General features: G+C 35.1%; 1 protein-coding gene across 6 annotated transcripts; it reads right to left on the bottom strand.

Moving 5' to 3' along the window:
- Positions 1 to 476: 476 nt before the first annotated feature.
- On the bottom strand, positions 477 to 6,678 carry LOC114308374 (soluble inorganic pyrophosphatase). Of its 6 annotated transcripts, none has more exons than XM_082917718.1 (6): positions 6,329 to 6,678; positions 6,103 to 6,212; positions 4,987 to 6,006; positions 1,532 to 1,597; positions 1,345 to 1,452; positions 477 to 847 (listed from the first exon to the last, which is right to left on the bottom strand). In XM_082917718.1, exons 3-6 carry the CDS (start codon positions 5,005 to 5,007, stop codon positions 818 to 820), a joined length of 225 nt encoding a protein of 74 aa, XP_082773844.1. In that variant the 5' UTR covers positions 5,008 to 6,006; positions 6,103 to 6,212; positions 6,329 to 6,678; the 3' UTR covers positions 477 to 817. The 6 variants fall into 6 exon arrangements, 5 of the variants coding, with proteins under 5 accessions (XP_082773844.1, XP_082773845.1, XP_082773843.1 ...); XM_082917719.1 differs by having other exon boundaries at positions 4,987 to 5,095; XR_014363206.1 differs by lacking the exons at positions 4,987 to 6,006; positions 6,103 to 6,212; positions 6,329 to 6,678 and adding exons at positions 3,540 to 3,695; positions 3,759 to 4,182.
- Positions 6,679 to 16,561: the final 9,883 nt, after the last annotated feature.

Below are 16,561 nucleotides of genomic sequence, written 5' to 3'. Positions count from 1 at the left end.
ACATCACAGAGAAAATTTCAAATTTCTCTAGACAACAATGAGTACTAGTGCTCTACTTCAGAAAAAATTGGGTTGGTCCAGAGAAATTCTTTAGTTTGAACTCAATTTTCTCTGGGTTGAACTAGTGCTCTGCTTCAGAGAAAATTGGATTGGTCCAGAGAAATTCTCTGAGTTGAACTAGTGCTCTGTTTCAGAGAAAATTGAGTTGGTCCAGAGAAATTCTCTGGTTTGGTCCAGAGAAATTCTCTGATTTCCAAAGCTTCCACATATTATAAGGATGAAACACTGGAATATCTTGTCAATAATTGCCTTAAATCACATGTGGTTTTCGTTTTGGGAAAATAAAAGGAGCAACTTTGTAAAGAAATTTTAATCAATGGACAAAAAAAGAAAAAGGAATTCAAATGAATTGGAGCACTGAGAGAAGAAATCTGTGGATTATAAAATGAATTCAATTCTCAAGTTGACATCATTCAAAACATAAAAGAGAGTTCTTCAAATATAACAAACTAAAGAATAACATTCTTTCGATACATTCCTTTTGTACCCATTTTCCTTAAAGAAAAGAATTGTATAGACTAGAAAAAATTGTTACACAACGCAGAGTCAATTGCACAATATGAACTAAAACTTTTAGAAGGATACAGTCCTCAAAGAAGTGGCGAATCTCAGCCAATCGATGTGGGCTGTCCACCCAAATGAGGTGCAAGTGCAAGGCTGCAATACTATTGTCCTTGGGTGGTCAAGAAAGCTTGAAAGCAAATAATGTGGTTCATGTAAGAGGTAAGTTGTGGCCTGATTACTGTGATCACTATCTTTACATGACTTGGCACAGCTGTCCTACAATCTGTTCATGACAGATAAAACTATGGGTTCTGCTAAATTTCATTACATAGGACACCCGAAAATATATAATTTTTTAGGGTCTGATTTAAATGAAACGAAATGCTGACAAATCCACCAAGCAAGACATGAACCTTTTTCCCCTTAATTATACGACAATGTAGTTGAAAATCTAACATGACTAAGGTTCATTCCAAGGTAAATAGACTTAATTTTTCTGGGGCTTTTTTATTTTTTAAAATACCCTGCCTGAACACCTCATTGACTACCTTTTTATTTCTATTATTCTCAATAGAAAATATTTCCCAAAGCGTGCTCATTCTCTCACAGGATCACTGGGTTCTGAATTATTTCATGTAAAGCATTACTTGCTACATTTAAGCTTTATCAAGCCTCAAAATTTTCGGTATATCCGTAATATGAAAACCAATATTGCATGCATAATCTGCAAATGTCTGCAAATGTTTGCAAATGTGAAAAAATGCATATCAAACAGCACACCTGCATGATAACTAAGACATCCATGGGGTCATTGTCCTCACAGAGAGTACGAGGGATGAAACCATAATTATGGGGGTAAACAACCGATGAGTAAAGCACACGGTCAACCTGCAACATGCATCGGCTTTAGCAACCATTAACGATCAAAAACAGATACTGAGATTAATGACTGACTATGCATGATTACCTTGATCATTCCCATTTTTTTGTCAAGTTCATACTTCACTTTACTCCCCTTACTGATTTCAACCACCTGCAATAATTAATTATATTTATACTAGTCTTTGTGAATTGAAAATTTTATACTTTATGATTTTCGACATTTGTAAAATTGCTATAGATCATTGGAACAATAAAATTCATCTGAAAGAGATTAAAACTAGACAGTTTATTAAAGAAAAGAACCTGTAGAATGAAAGTCAAAACAAAGCTGTATATTTATAAAATAAATTCAAATTGACAGTTTAAGAGTTTTTCTAACAGACAACTGAGGACTTATTCAAACTCCATGTTTATTACAAACAACACAGGTAGGCGTTTTTTTCTGAGGATTTTAAAACCCAATTCTGCTTTTTGTAGTAGAAATATATTCCCTCTGGTTGCTCATAAAAGAGAGCAAAAGTTGGTCACTGTCTCTACTAATAAGAAAACAAAAATTTCAAAGAATATCATGCCAGAACCATGGGGCAATCAAGTATACAGTAAATTGTATTATCAAATTGAGGGTAATGGTCATAAAATTTTCTTATCATGTTAGGTCCTTAACCATCGTTCAATCAATTATCTGATAAAATCTAGGATCACTGCCTGTGAACACCTTTGCATGCATGGTACAGAATTAGTACTTCAGCAAAAATAGGCCAGAACAACTTTTACAATCATTCGTGAGGAATGGGGATGCTACAGAACAATTAATTACAGTTGCAAGTTGCTTTCTACATATTCACATCAGGTATTGAGAAAGTAGGACCTTAAAGCAACTTATAGGTCAGTGAGATACCTTAATATCACACGTGAACTTGGTTAGGAGTGAAATTTTAATTGAAAACAAAGGTGTGACCATCAAACAGTACACCCACATAACAGTTGTACAAAGGGACCATATGATGGTAATTGGTAATTATGCATGTATCAGTATTCCATCTATTCCATGTACACGGTTATAAGGTTTATTACCTGGCATTATAATATAAAACACATATTTTGATTTGGTTAAGCTACGGTTTTCCTCCAACTTTTAATAATTACTGTAGGTTAACTATGTGATCAACTTCAACTACATTCTTGATATTCCTTAAATAGACCTACAGCTATATAAATCTTAGCAGGTTAATATAATAAATTCAATGTAAGCCTGTCTTTGTTTGTCCCAATCGAAACTAGTAACAAATTGTTGGCAATTACTGAGCAATATAATAAAATGATGTACTTTAACAACATCGAGGTCCCAAAACTTTAAAATGAAACTCAACTAGGGTATGTTTCCCAGAAATTAAAAAATTCAAATTGCAGGCCATGTGAAATTCACGTCAGGTGAAAACTTTCAATGACAGGTAAACAAAATTCTGGTTTCATGCATAGTAAACTAAGTAAGTAAACAATCCATATTTAAATTTAAATTATTAAAAGCATTTAACCACTCTTTAGCAACGCCTATTCAATATCACACAGATCTAGCATACAAGTTGAGAGTAACGAATGCCCTTTGATTAGTCCCATATAGTTGACTCACATTCACAAAAAACCAACGTAATTGGATTGTTGAATGCATCATATGGAAACAACACAACTAACAAACATCAAAAAACGTAAACCTATTCAAATCATATTTTCCTAATTTTATGAACCAACCCAGCGAGTTCACAAAGGTGAAAGGGGCAGTTTCGAAGAAGGGGATTTCGGTCTAGGGTTTCATAGAATGGAGATAGAGAAAGGGAGAGAAACAAAAACATTAAATAACACAAACAATCAACCTAAGCTCATAAATTACACCTGGAAAAACAAAATCAAGTCTTCTTCAAAGGAAATGGGAATGAATAAAGATGGGTTTTCGATTTTTTTTACTTAAATCATACAAAAAATTCCATATCCTCTACTTGAAAACCCTAAATTTGAAAATTTCCTCTTAGCACAGACAAATCGAAGATAATATAGTAAAAGTAAGGGCTTTCGGCAATTATGAACTACGTACAAACCAGTTTGTAATCGAGCTCGAATACATCTGGGGTTTCGTCGTCGCTGCAAGGGGTTGGGCGTTATCTAATAGGTTGTTTAATTTGGAGATGACGGTGGAGACGAAGGTGGTGGAGACGATGGCAGGAAGTGTAGGATCCCTTGACAGAGAGTGACACCTAGAGGGTTAAAATCAGTTGTTCGAAATAAAACAGAATAGGAGAGAAAGGTGTGGGACTTACCTAGATGTGGTGATGGTTGTGGCAATGGACAGCGGCGACGATTGGAGAGAGAGAGAGAGAGAGAGCATAATTTCTCCAAATGTTAGGTCTGAAGAAAAGGTCCAGGGGTTTGTCAAAAAAAAAATAGAAGGGAATTTTGGTTTGGACAAAATTTCGAGGGTTTGTTCCAATTGTTTTGACATTGGGAGTCGAATCTTAGGGGAAAGGAAGTTGTGGTTATACAAGAGGAGTATGTTGCTCGATGCGATTTTTACATGGGTGATCAAGGGCACAGTGTTTCAGCCTCAAGCAGAGTACCATTATATGCATGAGAAGAATAATTACATGCATAGGTATCTGATTAGTGTAATTAATTTCGCAAAACTGATTAGCAAAGATACATGAAGGCAATAGTTGAATTAAAATCTCCAAACAGACTGCGTATTAACAAGTGAACTGTTTAGTTAATAGCCCATAATAAATGGTACTGATTGCATATCTATCCATTCTCCAAGAAAAGCTTCAGTGATCAAGCTGCAGAATAGTGTTGCAATTGAAAGAAGCATTTGAAATTTCTTTTAGACAAATATTCTTTATCTTTATGCACTCAAATTTCTCTTAAATTTCTCCCACACATATAACTAGCTCTACAGTTACAACTAGCTTGTAAACATTTTTTAGCTTAGGTACTCAAACCCACTATGTTCAGTGCTATAACAACAACTTGCAATCAAAAATCATCCAGGAAGAAAATGGCTCATGCACTCAATGCTCTTGCAGCAACTATCGTCGTGCACAACCAGTAGTCTAACAGGACCCAACTGTTTTTCTTTTTCTACTTTTTTTTTTGGGATCCGGACCCCAATCTTCAAAAGAAATAATTTTTACTAGAAAAATTGATCAAAACCAACATTGCTAATAAAATAAGGAATAAAGTTAACTTATCAAAAAATATATAAGAAGCACACTTAGCCTACTAGCAGTTTTTTAAGTGAGGTTAGGAATTCAAGTGCTAGATCTTGAGTTCCAGTTTTCTAGATTGTTATTCTAAATAACCACACTCACTCATGCACATAAACACATTACTATTGTTGTTTGGTCTAGCAATTAGTTGTAGTAGCCTCAAGACTCGCCATATGGAACAAAAGAATTGTCTCATTGATCTAATATCATGATACGAACAGGACCTGATCATTTCCAATAACTAGCAAGGAAACAAAATAAAGCAAAACAATGTTCAATGTCTTACTTTGACAAACGAACCATGCATTTTCAGCTTTTCTAGGAGACTTTTCCTCAACTGACTAATCCCAATCTTAGCATCATCATCATCTGCGCAATCCTCTGCCGACTCATACCTACAAATTAAAAAATAAAGCCAAAAATAAATAAATCAAAATCAAAATCAAAAGACCCACAATTCAATAACCTTAGCCAATAATCTATACATAGACAAGGATATGGAACTATAATTTCCTATCTGAAGGGGTGAGAATGATAATAAGTTTTTTAGTAATTGATATAAACTATCATATTTCAATTCATGAATAAAAAATAAAGTAAGACATAATATTAAAGGAAAAATTTATGGTGTGCATCCCTAAAAATGGGCGCACTCTAAGAAATGTTACACTAATGCTTATGCCAGCTTCGCATCAAGCATTGATATCCGTTACAGACATTTTAACGCATCTATTTATGCCAAATACTATCAATCAAAGTTGTAACTGTCATCCCCAAATCCTGACATCATGAGAAAACAACACATCAAATTCCAAAACCAAAAACAAGGAATTTGATTTTCTTTTTCTTTACCGTCGACCCATTATCATAAACCTCAAAATTTGATAAACACAACAGGTAAACACAGTTAATCAAATTCAACAAACCCCAGCAAGGATGGCACTTTTTTTTGAAGGTTGGTTTCATTGTTGAAGGTGGGTCTTAAAACACATATATAACATGCTGCTTCTTTTTTTTCAGATACTTTATTTTTTAATTAACATTTGTTTGGTGTTTTAGTGAGTACCACAGTTAGGACCCCAAAGTGAAATCATCTTCACCTGATGTTCTAGAATTATTATGAATCATTTGATCAACACACAAAACAGAGAGCAAAAATAAGCAAAGCATTTTCTTCTACGCAAAAAAAAAAAAAAAAAAAAAAAAAAAAAACCATGAACATTATCATCAAACCCAACATAGCTCTTTTCCTCATCATCCAATCCTAGAAATTGCAGAGCTCTCCTTCCACCATCCACTGCAGTGACTATCAACACAGACAAAACAAACCCATTGACACATTTAATCAAACACTTGATGTGCATGAAAATGGATGCCAAAAAAATACGAATTAGCTTAATACCTTTACAAGAACATGAACATCATCATCATCGAAGACTTATCTTCCAAACGTTTCACGTCCGATCATTTAACAGGTTTACTATAAAATCCTCTGCCCTTTCCTTCAAACACCTGTCATTTACAAATGAATATCAATATCAAAATTTTAAAATTATAACACATAATAGTTTGAAATTTTAAATATAAATTTAGAAAAAAACAATGAGCTAAACATTATCAAACATAACTGGGTTCCTCTGTATCGCTCAATAGGTCCTGTTCTTGCTCGTACTCGGATGAAACCGTGGCGTTTTGTACGAACTTGGAAGGCAAGGAGGCTTCAAAGGGTCTAGAAGGAGAGAGAAGAAATGAGGAACTTCGTAGTCGTCGCACGTTGCTCGATGACGTCGTCTGCCGCTCACCGTTGTCCGCCACCGTTCGCCGGAGAGAGAGAGCCGTAAGAAGAGATTAGGGATTTTTGGTTGAATGAGATTTTTGATTCAAGAGATTAGGGATTTTGGTTGAAGAGATTGGGGGTTTTTAGTAACCCGAGCGGGAATGGAAAAAAAAAGGGCGGGCCGAGCGGGGGAGATTGGGGGGGTTTTGGTACCCTGAGCGGGAATGGAAAAAAAAGGAGGGGGGTTTGTGTGAATGGATTTTTTTTTTTTATTTCCATTACAAATGAATATTTAAAAATTTTATTTTTTGTTAAAATAATTTTTTTTATAGTTAATGAAATTTTTTATTTTTTTATTTTTCGTTTTCTTTTAGTTATTAAGGTTGAAAATTTATTTGTTTCATTCTTATTTTAATGAATAAAAAATATTTTTCATTAAAATAAAGTTAATTTTTTGTCATCAATGAAAAATATTTTTCTACGACTCATTTTTTTTTGTTACTAAAAATCAAAAACTAATTTTTTGTGGTACAGGATAGGGAGCAACAGTAGTGGTGAAGGTGGTGGATAAGAGGTGATAATGGTGGTGATGGTGATAGCGAATGAGATTAGTGGTGAAACTGTGGTAATCGTAAAGGAGATAGAGTAGCGGTGGTGAATGAGAGGTAATGGTAATAGTAATAGTGGTAGTGGAGTGGTGGTGATGGTGGTAGTAATGATAGTCGTAGAGGCGGATTAGCAACAGTGGTAGTAGTTGTGGTAGTGGAATGACATTTTGCAGTAGTGTTGAAGGTGGTAGAGGAGATGGGTGGTGAGAGACAAATAGAGAAGAGAAATAGAGACAGCGACAGAGTGATGAGCGATAGAAAGACAAAGTGGTCACCAAAAGTGATTTTCTTATAGTGTCTCGATAAATCAAAATATAGCTTGGTAAATAGAGAATAAGGGAGAAGGGAGTAAGCAAGGCGAACACAATGAGGAGGAGACAAATAGACAGGCAGATAGAGAGAAAAAGAGAGAGAGAAGAGTGCTGAGTGAAAGAGAGTGAGAGACAGAGAAAGAAAGAGAGACAGACAGACAGACAGACAGAAAAAGAGAGAGAAAGAGAACAAAAAGAGATGAACGAGAGAAAGACATAGAAAGAGAAGAAAAATGAGTGAGAGATGGATATATATATATATAGAGAGAGAGATGAGCGAGAGAGACATAGAGAGAAAAGAGATGAGAGAGATAGAGAGAAGAGAGATGAGCGAGAGAGAGGTAAAGAGAAGAGAGATGAGTGAGAGAGGTAGAGAGAGAAAACAGATGAGAAAGATAGAGAGAAGAGAGATGAGCGAGAGGCAAAGAGAGAAAGAGAGAGATAGAGACAGACAGACAGACAGAGAAGAGTGATGAGTTAGAGAGAGAAAGAGAAGAGACAGAGAGAAAAAGATAGAGAGTGAGAGACAGAAAAAGAGACAGAGAGAGAAGAGAGATAGAGAGAGAAAAAAGATGAGAGAGATAGAGAGAAGATAGATGAACGAAAGAGACAGAGAGAGAAAAGAGATGAGAGAAGAGATAGACGAGTGAGAGACATAGAGAGAGAAAGAGAGACAGATAGAAAGACAGACAGAGAAGAGTGATGAGTGAAAGAGAGAAAGAGAAGAGAGAGAGGAACGTGAAAAATTGGTGAAAAGAGACAAAGAGGGAAATAAGAAGAGATTATGGATTTTTGGTTTTGGGCGGGGGGGTTCGAGATTGGGGATTTTTTGTTTGGGTTGGGGGGGTTACAGAATGAGAATGGAAAAAAAAAAGGGGGGGGAATGGAAAAAAAATTGGGGGAAACATAGCGGGAAAGAAAAAAAAAAATTCGGTCACAAATGAAATTTAAACAACAAAACGTGGTTTAACCTTTTTTTTTTTTGCAATAAGGATTGCCGTTGCCAAAAAAATTTATTTTTTGTTAAAATAATTTTTTTTTGTAGTTAATGAATTTTTTTTTTAAAAAATATTTTTTTTAGTTATAGATTGAAAATTTATTTGTTTTATTTTTATTTTAATGAAAAAATAAATATTATTATTTTTTTATGAAAAAGTCACATTTTTTTGCGATGGCAAGTTGTGTCGTCTCAAAAGGCACATTTTTCGCGATAGCAAGTTGTACCGTCTCAAAAAGTCTCATTTTTTTTGCGACGGCAAGCTGTGCCGGCTCAAAAAGGCACATTTTTTGCGACAGCAAATTGTGCTATCTCAAAAAGTCATATTTTTTGTGACGGCAAGTTACGCCGTCTCAAAAGGTCACATTTTTTGCGATGGCAAGTTGTGCCGTCTAAAAAAGTCATATTTTTTGCGACGGCAAATTATGCCATCTCAAAATGTCACATTTTTTGCGACGGCAAGTTGTGTCGTCACTAAAAATGACTTTTTGCGACGGAAAATGTGCCGTTGCAAAAAGTTCCGTCTCATAAGCCCACCTTTCTTGTAGTGTTATGATATATGTGATATTGATTATGAAACAAAGGGTGCTGGTTAGGAGATGTGGTTATAACATATGTGGGTAAAGGTAATGAGATATATGATTAGTGATTATGAGATATGTGATTTTGGTTATGAGCATAGTGGTATAGTCATAAGTCAAAGAGTGTTTGGTTATGAGATATGTGATTAGTAGTTGTGATATATGTGATGTTGGTTATGAGATATGTGGGTAATGGTTATGAGCAAAGTGGTGTCAAAGGGTGCTTGGTTATGCTATATGTGTTAGTGGTTATAAGATATGTTGGTAATGGTTATGAGCAAAGTGGTGCCAAAGGGTGTTTGGTTATGCTATATGTGTTAGTAGCTATGAGATATGTGAGTAATGGTTATGAGCAAAGTGGTATCAAAGAGTGTTTGGTTATGCTATATGTATTTGTGGTTATGAGATATGTGAGTAATGGTTATGAGCAAAGTGGTGTCAAAGAGTGTTTGGTTATGCTATATGTGTTAGTGGTTATGAGATATGTGGGTAATGGTTATGAGCAAAGTGGTGTCAAAGGGTGTTTGGTTTTGCTATATGTGTTAGTGGTTATGAGATATGTGAGTAATAGTTTTGACCGAGGTGGTGTCAAAAGGTGTTTGGTTATGCTATATGTGTTAGTGGTTATGAGATATGTGGGTAATGGTTATGAACAAGGTGGTGTCAAAGGGTGTTTGGTTTATGCTATATGTGTTAGTGGTTATGAGATATGTGGCTAATGGTTACGAGCAAAGTGGTGTCAAAGGATATTTGGTTATGCTATATGTGTTAGTGGTTATGAGATATGTGGGTAATAGTTATGAGCAAAGTGGTGTCAAAAGGTGTTTGGTTATGCTATATGTGTTAGTGGTTATGAGATATGTAGGTAATGGTTATGAGTGGTTATGAGATATGTGGGTAATGGTTATGAGCAAAGTAGTGTCAAAAGGTGTTCGGTTATGCTATATGTGTTAGTGGTTATGAGATATGTGGGTAATGGTTATGAGTAAAGTGGTGTCAAAGGATGTTTGGTTATGGCATATGTGTTAGTGGTTATGAGATATGTGGATAATGGTTATGAGTGGTTATGAGATATGTGGGTAATGGTTATGAGCAAAGTGGTGTCAAAGGGTGTTTGGTTATGCTATATGTGTTAGTGGTTATGAGATATGTGGGTAATGGTTATGAGTGGTTATGAGATATGTGGGTAATGGTTATGAGCAAAGTGGTGTCAAAGGGTATTTGGTTATGCTACATGTGTTAGTGGTTATGAGATATGTGGGTAATGGTTATGAGTGGTTATGAGATATGTGGGTAATGGTTATGGGCAAAGTGGTGTCAAAGGGTATTTGGTTATGCTACATGTGTTAGTGGTTATGAGATATGTGGGTAATAGTTATGAGTGGTTATGAGATATGTGAGTAATGGTTATGAGCAAAGTGGTGTCAAAGGGTATTTGGTTATGCTATATGTGTTAGTAGTTATGAGATATGTGGGTAATGGTTATGAGTAAAGTGGTGTCAAAGGGTATTTGGTTATGCTATATGTGTTAGTGGTTATGAGATATGTGGGTAGTGGTTATGAGCAAAGTGGTGTCAGAGGGTGTGGTTATGCTATATGTATTAATGGTTATGAGTTATGAGATATTGGTTATGTGACTAGTGGTTGTGAGATATGTGATGTTGGTTATTAGATATGTGACTAGTAGTTATGAGATATGTGATGTTGGTTATGATCAAAGTGATGTGGTTATGAGCAAAAAGGTGTTAATTATAAGATATGTGATTAGTGGTTATGAAATATGTGATATTGGTTATGACAAAAAGGTGTTGGTTACGAGATATGTAACTAGTGGCTATGAGATATGTGATGTTGGTTATGACTCGAAGGGATTGGTTATGAGATGTGGTTATGAGGTATGTGATCAATAGTTATGAGATATGTGATATTTGTTATGATCAAAGTGTTATGAGATGTGGTTATGAAATATGTGATATTAGTTATGAACAAAATGGTGTTGGTTATGAGATGTAGTTATAGCTAAGTTATGATCAATTTGATTATAGTTATGAAGAAATATGATTTTAGCTCATAAATATAAAAAGTGACCTGTTTAGCAGGTCACTTTTAATGATGTGGCTCAATCCTAACCATTGATTATGTATGTACCGTACATTTTTTATACAAAATGTACTATAGACTTTCCCCTTTAAAAATAATATTGTACGAGTACCGGATATTTACCGAATACGGATACGCGTATTGATATTGCAGTACGAGTACCAGGTACGTCAAATACATTTGGATATGTGGTGGGTACGGCACCGGTACGTCGTAGGTACGGCATGAATATGGCAAGTTCAGCTTTTTTTTTTTTGTGCGCAACTGCTAAAATTTATTGAAACCTTTATTATTCCTCTTTCAATTTTGAAAATATCAAGTATTTTATTTCCAACACCCTTTATTTATGAGTCATGGTTTTGCTCTTTTTTGTATCTTGGTTTAGGCAATCAAAAAAAAATTATATAATTTTTTAGACAAACTGTTCTCTTTTTAGTTTTGATACTGAAACTTTGATTTGTATGTTGGATGTTTAGGTATAAATTTTTTTAAAAAAAAATTAGCTTACCCCAGCCTTATCTATACCCTACTTTTTAAAAACTTTACCGTATCAGCGTGTCTATATCATACCCGTATCCGTATTCGTACCCGCACCCGTGCTTCATAGGTCATATACATGACTCATGTACCACCACGCTTGAAGATCCAACAATCTAGCCGGCAACCAGTACAATGTCTAATGTCCATAGTAGTGTCTTTGATGTGTGTGTGTGTGTGTGCGTGTGAGAGAGAGAGAGAGAGAGAGGAGGGCAGGGGGGGCATATAGGTAGATTGGCAATGGATGACGGAACTATGTTTGACCAACTATCAATGGTGAAATTTATGAATTTTTCTTTGTTTATCTCAGTTGGTGCAATATTGAGCATATAAATATATACTAGTGAATTAGAAACCATATGATGTAGATTGGATTGTCAGTTTAATTCACACATAGTTATTCATAGGTTTTTCTGAGCACATCTATGCAACCTAATACACTAGTGAATGAGACAAACCGTAAAATATAGAAAAATATTATTTTATATTGTTTTGATAATTCGACAGAAACTCAAAACATTTTTTAGGCTAATTAGGCTACACACTTACTCTTCTTTTGTTTATCGTTATTATTATTATTATTTGTAGAATTTTAGGGCAACATTTGTTTGAACCAACTTGACTTTGGAATTTGATTAATTATCTGATAAAATATATTAAAAAAAGTTAAAATTCGAACTAATAGCCTATATCCAAACATGATGAGGGACTGTTGAATCCTAAATTGAAAAAATACAAAATAGAGAATTATTGAGAGATTTGGATTGACTAATTAATTTGTCAAATTGATAAGATTTTATTAATCTCTTTGCATATCTTGAGTCAATTCAAATATGAGATATGATACATAATTTTAAAAGATTAATAATTATTTGAACAAATTTAGTCTACTTAAACAAACATGACATAAGCCGTTCGAGCCTGATTTTTATAGCATCGTTGGTGAACTTTTCTTTGGAGTGGTTGGGGATGGCTGAGATGGCCCATCCCTTTGAGATACGCTTGAGCCGGTGGTATTGGGCCTAAAGTTTTTGACCCAACTTGTAAACCCTCAGCTTGACGAACAGAAAATGGGTCCAAACTTATGGAGGCCCATGAGGGTCTGGATGGTCCATCTCCCAAGTCCTAACAGTAACAGAGCTTTTTTTTTTTTTTTTTTAGTTGTACTATTAGAGGAGTACGTGTGTTGCACATGGTAAATTTTCTTCTTTTTTTGTTTTTTTGTTTTTTTTTTTTTTTTTTGTTATTAGTTTTTATAATAATTTTTACCTTTTTGTGTTTTATATTTTTATAATAGTTGCATTGGTCGAACCATATGAGTAAGTATTAAATGTATGATAAAATAATAAAAATTAGCATAAACATTTCACATATTATTCTATATTTTTATATTAATGTTTAAGTATTAAAATTTTGAAAGTAGATCGAAACCAATAACATAAAATGATTATAGTCCATGTCACATTATTAGACTTATTACTATTAAATATATAATTCACCAAATTATTTCACTTTTCTTATGTATATATATATATATATAGAAACCACTTGATAATTAAAGGTGAATGAATAAAGCACCTAACTTACACAGTAATATTATGAGCACTCGATTCATAAATCTAAAATTGGAAATTTTTTTTTTTTTTTTTTTCGGGGGTCAAAAGTCCATACATTAAAATAGTTTGTCTATAAGGACAAGCTTAGGTAAAATGACCACACTATCCCTGTATATATATATATATGTGTGTGTGTGTGCTATATGGTAGAACACCCAAACCATTTGTTCTCTCTCTCTCTCTCTCTCTCTCTCTCTCTCTATCTCTCTATCTCTCTTTTTATTCTCTCAAACACTATCTTCTCTCTTCGTCTCTCTTCATCACCGACACAACCACCACCGTTTGAATCTCCTCTATCATCGTCCACCGTTGTTGCTATTGACCACATCGCCCACCACGTTGCCTCCAACTCCACCTTCTCTCTCTCTATCTCTCTCTCTCTCTCTCTCTCTCTCTCTCTCTCTTCATCACCGACACAACTGCCACCATTCCAATCTCCTTCGTCACTGTCCGCCGTGGCCACCGCTAACCACACCACCCACTACGTCACCTCCAGTTCCACCTATCTCCACTCTCCGCTGCTAAAGCATCATCACCAAAGCTCTCCTCACATTCTACCAGAAGTATGTCAATGAACAATCCAAGAATGAGATCAATGATATTCTTGTTAGGTATGATCGTACTCTCCTTGTTGTGGTGCTCGTGCTAGGTTCCAGAAATCCTACTGTTAAGAGTGATTTCATCAGTATGCTTCTTCTATTATTAATCTGTTTTGGTTTATGTTTGGAGTTGTGTTTTTGAGAAATTTTTGTGAAAACTTCGATGTTAGGAGTTTTGAATTTGAATATGAAACTCAAGGATTTAGAGCTATGTAAATCAAAACCAAAGCTAGATTTGTGTAAATCAACAGATCTGTGTAGATCTATTCCCTTAGATTCGTCTACAATAAGAAATAATAATCAGGGAAAATATACGAATTTAGGCATACCTTTCACACTTAAACTGAATCCATAGATCATATTGGTAAATCACATGTCTCCATTAATGTCTTCAAATAATTCCCAACAATGGAGTAGAACTACAAGAGAACTATCCATACTCTTCACAGTACAAAGGCTATTCTGTGTTTCTATGGAGAGAGAAAGCAGAAAGAGTCTAGGAAAGAAGGAAAACACATTACCCATATGGTTAAAATCTTACTCTCCCAAATATAACACGTATATTATATGGGAGAGTCCACAACTTTATCTCCTTAAGAGATGAGATAGTGGGTTATATGCACTTATCCCCAGGACATATTGATTCAAAATGAATCTTTCCTAATAAGGGTCTCTCAATGGGTCATGGGTCATACCACCATAGGCGACCCAATCGGGCATGGGTTCTAAACCTGATCCAATTTCCAACATCTCCCACTCAAACTTGTGCTGGCATGACACCGCGCTTCCTTTATTTCAATCTATCCATCAAACATGATCATACTAGCCACTGGACTGTGTAACTGCTGAGAACACCTGCATGTTAGAAGCTCTACATTAGAAACTCAAAAAATGTTAGTCATAGACATCAAATCGAAAATAAAAATAGTGTCTTATATATCCAAGACCTATCTAATTACATTGGTCCAAAAAACATCTCTAATCTCTCAAAAGAACACGTTTAACCCTCTCAATTCTTGCAATATATTCACACTCAATCTGTCTTGCATACAGAGTGATGTGAGTTGCTAGCAGTGAATATACAACAGTGGTGTAATACTAGATGATCTTCCCTTTGCCTTCATGGCATTTAGTTTAGGATTGACCGTTTTCCCAGTGATGTCCCTTAAGGCCAAATCATATATGACCACAGGCTATATGCCAAAGTAGAAGAACATCAACCCCATACCTTATAACATAGTCAAAGGTCACAAAAGGGTACATAAGTGAGAGTCATATCAATAATAACACGTAAGACTCATACGGTGAGGAAATAAAGATCTATTCTCTTACCTCATTACTCGGTCGCCAAGCACATGTACTATGAATACGTGCTACAGTGGAGCAACTCTTCCAAAGAGTGAAGTCACACTCAATGCACCGTACAGATCTTAGTCTAATCTCTTTCTAGAACCTAACTCGAATTCTCTATTTGCTCGCCTTCCAGGCGCCAAATGAAATCTCGTATCTGGCTAATAATAACAGGCACAACATGGAAAGTGAGTGCTAACATCCATATTTGGTCTTTAACATGACCTCATCTTGGTTGCAACCAAGGTGACATACATAGTGAATAATTTAAGCCTCTATTGGCTCCAAATAAAATAAACCACTAGTCTCATCTTTGCCCACTTCCAAGCGTTAAGGGCGATCACTCATGTGAATGAGTCAATCTTGCTTGCTGACATCATCATCTGCTAATCATTATAACACAAACCATAATAGCATCAATATCCCATAATCTCACAAAAATAAGTGATCAATCGAAAAAACACAACCACAATTTGTGCAATTCTAGATTCCAAACATAAGCCCTATCAACACCTCTTGCGATAAGCATATACAACGGAATCCACCATGTGCGCCTCATATGAAGTGGTTAAGATCACTACCTCTTGCGCAATTACCTATCTAAATATATTTTTGTGACCAATTTGCGATCATTCAAGATGCACCCAACTAACGCATTTAATCTTATAGGGGCAAATTTATACACTACTAGTAAAGCATTCTATGCACTGTCTAATGAGCAAGGTCAATGTCTAAACTACTCAGTTGACCATTTATAAAAGATAACACTCATCATGCCGAATACGCCAGCATAGCGTACTTCAAGCTCCCTCAACAAAAGATCAAGGAATATAAGTCATCTATTTCTCCTAGAGACGGTCTGAGGATTCACTTAATAGCTAAGGCTCTAGGTTTTACCAATAAGTAAGTCAATGGGTTTGCAATTTCACATCTAGTATCAATCTAGGATATTCCTTATGTAAGTCATCAAAAAAAAAAAAAAAAAAAAAAAAAACACTAAGAATTCTCCCTGAACAATCCCTAAGGATCGTACATTTGAGCATATAAATTACGTCACCAATGTCAACCATGTCTAAAATAGAGGACTACCAACCCTAGGTGGCGATAACTTTATAAACTCCTGGTTCATAATGACTAAGTAAGGAAAATTTTCTTTTGGACCATTGATCATGCCTTAGTGGTCTTCATCGATCATCGTTGGCCTATCATTGCTTGATGAAATCTAAGAACCACTATTTGGATAACTATTTTAGGTCTAAAAGATTTATTGGAACTAGCAATAAAATAGGTGAAGGAAGAAGATATCCAGAAGACGGCATTCTGTACACGGTATAACCATTATGAATTGTAAGTGATGCCTTTTGGACTAACCAACACACTAGCCT

The sequence above is a fragment of the Camellia sinensis genome, chromosome 3, assembly GCF_055761805.1.
Source record: "Camellia sinensis isolate YWXY chromosome 3, ASM5576180v1, whole genome shotgun sequence".
Classification (NCBI taxonomy): Eukaryota; Viridiplantae; Streptophyta; class Magnoliopsida; order Ericales; family Theaceae; genus Camellia; species Camellia sinensis.
The sequence above is the reverse complement of the archived record's forward strand: the minus strand, read 5'-3'. Positions and strand labels throughout refer to the sequence as shown.

Bases quoted from the DNA above. Each gene is read 5' to 3' on its own strand.
- LOC114308374 (XM_028253954.2), bottom strand. From the start codon at position 3,940: ATGTCAAAACAATTGGAACAAACCCTCGAAATTTTGTCCAAACCAAAA. The intron at 3,696-3,758 runs GTAAGTCCCACA...TTAACCCTCTAG, and splicing joins ACAACCATCACCACATCTAG to GTGTCACTCTCTGTCAAGGG. The intron at 1,453-1,531 runs GTAATCATGCAT...TGCATGTTGCAG, and splicing joins AAAAAATGGGAATGATCAAG to GTTGACCGTGTGCTTTACTC.